Genomic DNA, 8,062 nt, shown 5'->3' on the forward strand with positions numbered 1-8,062 from the left:
ATGATAGAGATAGAGATGATATAGATCTAGAGCTAGAGGTAGAGCTAGATCTCCTGATTTTTCATACAGTGTTCTGGTTCTGTTTAGATAATTGATTCAGCTAGATCTCCTGATTTTTAAACCATACAGTGTTCTGGTTCTGTTTAGATAATTGATTCTTGGTCTCTTTAGAGGTTTCACATGAGCACATGTAAGTGTTCTGGGATTCCCTTTCTCCTCATTATTAGCCGTAATTTGTTAAGATCCACACAATCAAATAAAACACAAGAGAAGACATTTCTGGTCTTCTTTTCTTTCAGTTAAGACTCATCAGACCTTAACACTGATATCCCTTGATCCAAGACCTCTTTTGAATACAGTTTGAATTTCTGGCTGTTTCCTGTCAATGTACTATTGTGCATAGGGTTACTATGAGTCGCAAATGACTCAACGGCATATCACAACAACAAGTCAAGATTTTATGTGTATTTTGTATTAAAAATATTTTCTAATTTCCACAGTTTGTTGGATTATCCTTCTTGGGAATGGAGCAAATGCAGATCTTTTCCACACAGTTGGCCAGGTAGCAGACTTTCATATTTCTTGGCAAATGCTGGTGAGCATGTCTAGGATTCTATCTTTTTTTTCTGAAATACCTCAATTGATAGGTAGTCCATCAAATCCAAGGGTCTTATTTTTTGCCAATTCCTTCAGTGTAGCTTGGACTTCTTCCTATTGATTCTTAATCATATCTTATTTCCTGAAATGGTTTCATGTCTACTAATTCTTTTTAGTACAGAGACTGTATGTATGCATTTCTTCTTTTGATGCTTCCTGCATCATTCACAATTTTGCCCATAGAATTCTCCAGTGTTGTGACTGTTGTTGTTGTTAGGTGCTATCAAGTTGAGTATGACTCACAGTGACCCTATGAACAAAAGATCTAAACCCAGTTCTGTCCTGCGCCATCCTCACACTTCTTGACACATAAGAGCCCATTGCAGCAGTCACTCTGTCAATCCACCTGGTTGAAGGTCTTCCTCTCCTTTGCTGACCCCTCCCCCTTCCCTACATCATGTCCCTCTTCAAGGAATAGCACCTCCTCCTCCTAGCAACAGTTGTGACTAGAGTCTTGAGTCTTAAATTTATTCTTAAGTTCTGTTTGTAAAATGCTGTGTATGTTCTTTTATTTTCATTTTCTAACATCAGTTACTTTCACATTTCATTTTAATACTTTGTTTTGCCTTCTCAAATTGTCTTTTGAAATCTTCTGTTCAGTCTTCTTACCTCAGCATTTCTTCTCCTTATTTTGGCTTTCTTTCATTCCAAGGCAAGCTTTGGAGTGTGTTCTTACATCCATTTTCGTCTTTTCTTTGTAATGGTTCCTTTTGCTTTCTTCATGCATGATGTCTTTGAAGTCATTTTGCAACTTGTCTGGTCTGGAGTCATAGATATTCAGTGTTTCAAATTTATTCTTAAGATGATTTTTAAATTCGGCTGGCATACATTCAAGGTCATATTTTGGTACTTTTAATTTTCTTCACCTTCTGTTGAATTGTGGAATTGTATATAATCAGTTGATAATCTGTTCCACAGTCAACCCCTGTTCTGTTTGACTGCTGATATTTAGCTTCTCCAATATCTCTCTCCACAGATATAGTCAATCTGATTTTTGTGAATACTATCAGATGAAGTCCATGTGTATAGTCACTATCTTTTTTACAATAAGTATTTACAATGGCTATGTTATTATTTGTACAAAATTCTTTCAAGTGATCACTAGTCTCATTTTTGTCACCAAGGTAATACTTCCCACTTACTAGTTCTTGTTTCTAGCTTTTGCATTTGAAAAAAAAAATGGTGTAGACAACATTGGGATAGCTGTACCTGACCTCTACTAACTCCACAAAAAGAAACTGTCCTCATCAACAATATGCACAATACGAAAACAAGCATGGTCTCCCATGTCTACTAATTCTAATACCAATCTTACTCTCTACTGGGTCTGAGGTACATTCAATGACTACAAAGATCTCACAGAACTATACCTAAGGTTATGGTATTTTAGAGGAGTAAACCATTTTACTTTTTTAGAGGAGTAAACCATTTACAATTCAGGTTAGCAACAATAGCTAAAGCCTCAGTTCAGACAGTTCTCAAGTATACTTGCAGGCCCTCTTCAGCCTCAAAGTTCAAGTCAGTGTTACAAAGTCCCCTTAGTCCTGGAAACGTGGCATCTTCTCTTAGTCTTCCAGAAGGTTTGGGTGAAGGCCCCTGGTTCTGACTCTGTAAGGCAATAGTCCCATGTCAGCTCTGTCCCATGTCAGTCTCTGGTTCTCTGATCAGGATGCTGCTGTTGATCCTGGTCCAAGTAGCACAGGAATCTCTGACACTGGAGGGTGTTCACTACTCTTCTGCTTCCTCTTCCTTGGTGGGAGTGAGATTCCCACTTTCATTTCTAAATCTGTTCAATTTATCTTGATTATTGTTGTTGTTGTTGTTATGTGCCATCAAACTGCTTGTGATTCATAGCAACTCTATGTATAACAGCCCTGAAACCTGCTCTATCCTGTGCCAACTTCATTGTCTCTGACACACCTATCCTCATTACCCTAGTCACTGAATCAATCCATCTGGTAGCGGGTCTTCTTTTGCACCGTCCCTCCACCTTTCCAAGAATGATGTTCCTCTCAAAGGATTAATCCCTCCTTGCAACGTACCCAAAGTATGTCCGACAAAGCCTCAGAATCCTTGCCTCCATGGAGCAGCCTGGTTTTATCCTCTCTATAACAAACTTGTTTGTTCTCCTGGCAGTCCATGGTATATTCAATACTCCTCTCCAACACCACAGCTCAAAGACATCTAGGTTGGTAGAGTAAGGAAAAAAACCCAACCAATCCTATAGCGATTATATTCATCATATTTTCCCACTCATGTGGTGCAAATCAAAATTCATGGCTAGGAGAGCCATTTTAAGCAATAAATCCTTGAAACCCACAGCATTCTAGACACTGATTATTATGAATGCATCTTGATTACATATTCTATTTATTTAGGGTGTGTTCCAGGATCTTGCAATGTCTACATTGGCTGAATGCTGACTTTCCTGATTGTAAGCGAAGACACTTTAATTTAGTAGATCATGTAAAAAGGATATCAAATAGAAAAATAGGAAAATGTATCTAGAATTAACATAAAGTTTAAAACAATTAAATTATTCCCTCTGATTTCTTTAAAAGGTCATTTTGGAAACAAGTTCAGAAGGTATTATTATTGTTACTGGAATGATGTTCAGCTGTAGATTGGAGAGGCAAAGTACAATAGTTAAAAGATCTAAAGGTGATAAGGGATTTTTTCTCCAATGTTACCTTTCTAGACTAATAGGCCAATTCTTCTTTTAAAAACATTTTCAAAGAAATGTTAGTTTTCTATGTTTTCTTGCAAAAATAATTCACTGGAATGCAAATAGAAATTCTGCAGCTTGAATTTACCAGACACTTCTGGGGAGAAAGATAGGCACTCTCCTCCCATACAGATTTGTAGCCTTGGACACTCAATGGAGGGTTGCTACAAGTTGGAACTGACTAGATGGTTGTTGGAACCAAACCAGAGCTGACTCTCCAGCAGGTTTTCAGGTGCAGTTAATCTCATGGGAGGAGATTGCCCATCTTTTTTTCCATAGAGCAGCATGTAGATTTGAACCTTGTGCCTTTGGGATTGCAGCACAACTTCTTATCTCTAGGCCACCAAAGCTCAGATGGCAGTGGATTGTAATTAAAAAGATCGTCTTCGAGAGATGCGGGAGTCTGTTTCTGTTAAGATTTACAGCTTTAGAAGTGTGGTCGAGAGTGAATTGAAATTGGCTCCATAGCAGTTGGATTAGTCTGAGTTCTGGAATGAGAGCTCAAGCACTGATATTTCATTAAGTTTACCTCAAAAACTCTAATTTGCCGCCAGAATTGAGAAGTACTGGATCGTGATTGTGACTGTGCATGTAAGTGTTCAGATTTATAGAGCAGACACTTTATGGTTCATGCAGCTAGGTTCAAATCCAACTTTGACACTTACTACCTTGAGCAAGTTAAGTTTGACCTCCTGCTCCGTTAAAAAATGAAGACAATAACACTCACCTCTAGTCTTTTTTGTTGCTGTTTACCATCGAGTCGGAACTGACCCATAGCTGGCCCTCCAGTGAGTTTTCAGAAACAGTAAATTGACTGGGATGAGATTGCCCATCCTTCTCCCACAGAGTTGCTGGTGGGTTCAAATTGTGTGTCTTTAGGATTGTAGCACAGCTTCTTACTACTGGGCCATCAGAACTCCTTATTTAAAGTTTCTCTATTTTAAAATGTTTTAATAAGGTGATTTATTGAGTATGACTATTAGTACAGCTATTAATATTATGATGAACAATTAGGCCACTAATGATGGTTGTAATTTACCTTTATCAAGTGTTTTATGTGTGTGGTGTGTTCTCACCAGAGGGATCCAGGAAGGTTCAGATGTTGATGATGTCTATCTATTTATGTGTTGTGCTTCATGCTTTTGTTTTGTTTTTCCCCCTGTGACTATTTTGGTTCCCCAAACAAGCTCTCTGTTCTCAGAGAAGCCTCTTTCTTTTTTTTTTTTTTTGTTGTTGGTTTCTGACATTAGCCAAGGTCACCACTGCTTGGACCCTGAGGAAGAACCTCACCACAATCTTTCCCCAGATGTTTACCACCAAGGGTCACAGCTCAGGTACGTATATACAAGCTTTAAGAGAGAGCCTGCAATTGATTTCTCAGCTCAGAAGATTTTAAATAAGGGGAAAGAAGGTAAAATAGCTCCAAACTGGAGGCAGACAAGTTTCAACACAATGCAGACAGTGCAGATAGTGGGAACAAGCCTGTGTTGGGCGGAGGTCTGGGCTATGGTGTGGCTTAGCTACAAATTGGTTGTGTGACTGGGCTCAAGATGTTTCACTTCTCTGAGTTTCAGTTTCCATTTCTTCCAAAGAATGAATCCAGAACCTTTTTATTTTGTGATTCAAGTACAATTTTCCACCCTCCAAAAAGAAGTTTGATGGTCTACATTTGCTGTGAAAATATAGGAAACAAAGCCAAAATTTGTATATTTAGTTTGTGGTTGATAACTATCCTGAGGGTTGGTGCTTCAAACCTTCCCAGAAGCACTGCAAAAGACAGGCCTAGAATAAGGGTTCTAGAAGGATCCATACAAGACACCCCATGGGATGTCCATAAACTGAATTCAACTTGATAGCAATGAATTTGCTCTGACATCTAGATTGCTATCACTCCCTTAGCATTTTTTTCTTCTAAATGAAAGTAATTTAATCTAATGAGTTCATTATATTTTTGTCAGTGTTTGACTTACTCCTGGACTGATAATGCTTCAACATGCTTTAACACCTCAAATCATGAGCTAGGCTTTAGGGATTAAACTCACCACCATCAGGTTGGTTCCAACTCATACAGATCTTCTATTGAGATACTGAGACTATAAATCTTGACATGAAGAAATGACTCATCTTTATCTCATAGAGCTACTCGTGGATTCAAACTGATGACCTCTTGATTAGCGGTGTAGCATGTTACCAACTACACCATCAGGGCTACTTTAGGACTATTAGTTTAGATTTCTCAAGTCTCTTCTTCCTAGAATAGAACTTTCCTGGCATTTAGCGAGAAGGAACAGCTAAATTCTTCATGTAATGTGGCAAGGATTTTCCCGATCCCCTCTAGAAGAGAAAATCAAGCAGAAAGAGCAGATCTAGGGACACATTAATCAAGGAACTTAATTTGTAGTATTTTCTGTCAGAATCTTGATCTCTTCTAAACTGTCAGGAGCTTTGTCTTTTTTCTGTAAAATGAGGTTAATAAAACCTAAGTCTCACCTCTTAAGAGTCCTGTGAAACTTAAGTAAAAAAAGATGTCTAAAGTATTTATCCTACCATCTGATCAATCAAATACTCAATATATATTAGTCATTTTCATGTATATCAATAGTGGTATACAGAATGGATGCTAATTTTAGGTCTTCTTACTAGCCATATCAACTAGGCGAAGTTGATAAAACTCCCTGAGATTCAATTTTCATGTCTCTATAATGAGTTCTCGGCATTCTGATGGTCTAGTTGATAGAGTTGTGTTGCCAACCTAAAGACAGATGAAGGAAGGTGGGTAATCTCAGGTAATCTCATTCTATGAACTTTATAGCCTCTGCAAATCCATTGGAGGGTCACCTATGAGTCCATTTTGACTGGGAAACATAAAACAGCCAGTAAAATGAGGATATACTTCACAGGGTTATTTATAAGATTAAAAGAAGGGTTTAAATACATGTGATAGAAAGTAAAAAAAAAAAAAAGTGATAATGTATATAGAACAACCAGCATTGAAAACATTCAAATGCTAGTTATTACCTTTAGCTAAGGGTTCAAGTGTTGATTGTTCTGTAGTGTTTAATAGCCAATAGTGTTTATATAATTCGTAAAGATATTAGCAATTGATGGTAACCCACATTGTCCAATAATCTGTTTATTCCTGTACCAAAAATACCAATCTCTTTGCTGTCAAATTGATCCTGACTCATGACAACCTCATGTGTTACAGAATAAAATTCGTTTTTAGGGTTTTCAGGCCTGTATTTATAATAAAAGCAGGTCACTTGCACCTCAACCAAGACTTGTGTTCTTGTAGAAAAGCATAGCACCTTCTCCCCCATCTTGTTTGATGGTTAAATCTATGTGTAAATAAGCTATGAAAACCAATAGTGCTGTATTTAATTGTTAATTCTCACGCAAGAACAAGAAGACATTATTCCTATTATTAATTTAACAAGAAAAATAACTACAGAGAAGCAAAACTGGATTTGAAAGTCTCATGTGAAATTTCATGTTTTATAAGCAGTTCCATAAATGTGGTTTCCAGGCTTAACATTTCCTTTGGGCGATAATAAGAGTGAGGAGAAGTGGAAGATAAACTTCTATCTTTTTTTTTAAGTGTTTTTAGGCAGAGACTCTGTCTTTGGACTATTAAGACAACTGTTAAACTGCTGATTAGTCAAACTCTTTAAAAGGTTTAGACTTTTAGTCTGTTATGCAGCCAGAAAAATGAATAAGCATGCTTCATTCCCTCACAATTCACAGTCTATTAGTTAATGAATTTTTAAATCTCATTTATTTTTGTAGTAGAAACCTTAGTGTACAAATGGTTATTATGCTCAGCTGCTAACCAGAAGGGCAGAGGTTCTAGTCTCTCAGAGACATGTTGAAAGGAAAACCTAGCAACTGACTTCTGAAAAAAACAGCCTCTGAGAACCCTACGGAGCACAGTTTACTCTGACACATCTAGATCACCATGAGTTGGAGCTGATTTGATGGCAACTGGATTTTGTTTATGAAATGCAGGATCCTTGAGGTCAGGGTCTGTGTCCATCTCTGTACTCAGCATGGAGTAGGGCCTTAGTATGTATTCACTAGATGTGTGAGCACATGATAAAAGGTGGGTGAATGGACTAAGAGGAGACGGTGAGTTGTAGGTGAACATTGTTGCCTTCTTCTCAGTAATGGTGACAGTGGAGATTATAGAGGTGAAGGTTGTTGAAGGTCACAGAGTGTGTACAGTGCTGTATCATTCACTGGAGTGCCTTTAGTTAGATGGTAAACTGAGTGACTTTGGGACAGTCATTGAACTTCCCTAATTCACAGTTTCTTAATCTGTGTAGAGGGGCTGATACTCCCTATTTTGGGATAGTTGGTTTGAATGTTAAATACTTAAAAACACAATGCCTGGCTAATGGTAAATTATAGCTATAGTTATTTCTCTAATTTCATTACACCAGGTTATAAAATACCCCGTTTCCTTTAAAAAAACCCATGTAACATTTATTTATTAACTATTACCATCTCTATCAACAATCTGCGTTATGCAGATGACACAACCCTGCTCGCTCAAACTGAGGAGGACCTCATGCACTTACTGCAGAGGGTCAAGGACTGTAGCCTTCAATATGGACTGAGGCTCAATGTCCAGAAGACAAAAATTCTCATCACTGGACCAATCGGTAGCATCAGGATGGATGG

At 37.7% G+C, this 8,062-nt stretch overlaps 1 protein-coding gene across 1 annotated transcript in view; it reads left to right on the forward strand.

The window, feature by feature from the left end:
- HAVCR2 (hepatitis A virus cellular receptor 2) overlaps positions 1 to 8,062 on the forward strand; it is a 36,200-nt gene that overhangs the window by 7,543 nt on the left and 20,595 nt on the right. The window contains exon 3 of the mRNA XM_006901984.1: positions 4,633 to 4,716. Coding sequence (XP_006902046.1) covers positions 4,633 to 4,716 — 84 coding nt within the window. The remainder of the gene's footprint in view (positions 1 to 4,632; positions 4,717 to 8,062) is intronic.

Source organism: Elephantulus edwardii, unplaced genomic scaffold, assembly GCF_000299155.1.
Source record: "Elephantulus edwardii isolate Elephantulus edwardi_28Jun2011 unplaced genomic scaffold, EleEdw1.0 scaffold00354, whole genome shotgun sequence".
Taxonomy (NCBI): Eukaryota; Metazoa; Chordata; class Mammalia; order Macroscelidea; family Macroscelididae; genus Elephantulus; species Elephantulus edwardii.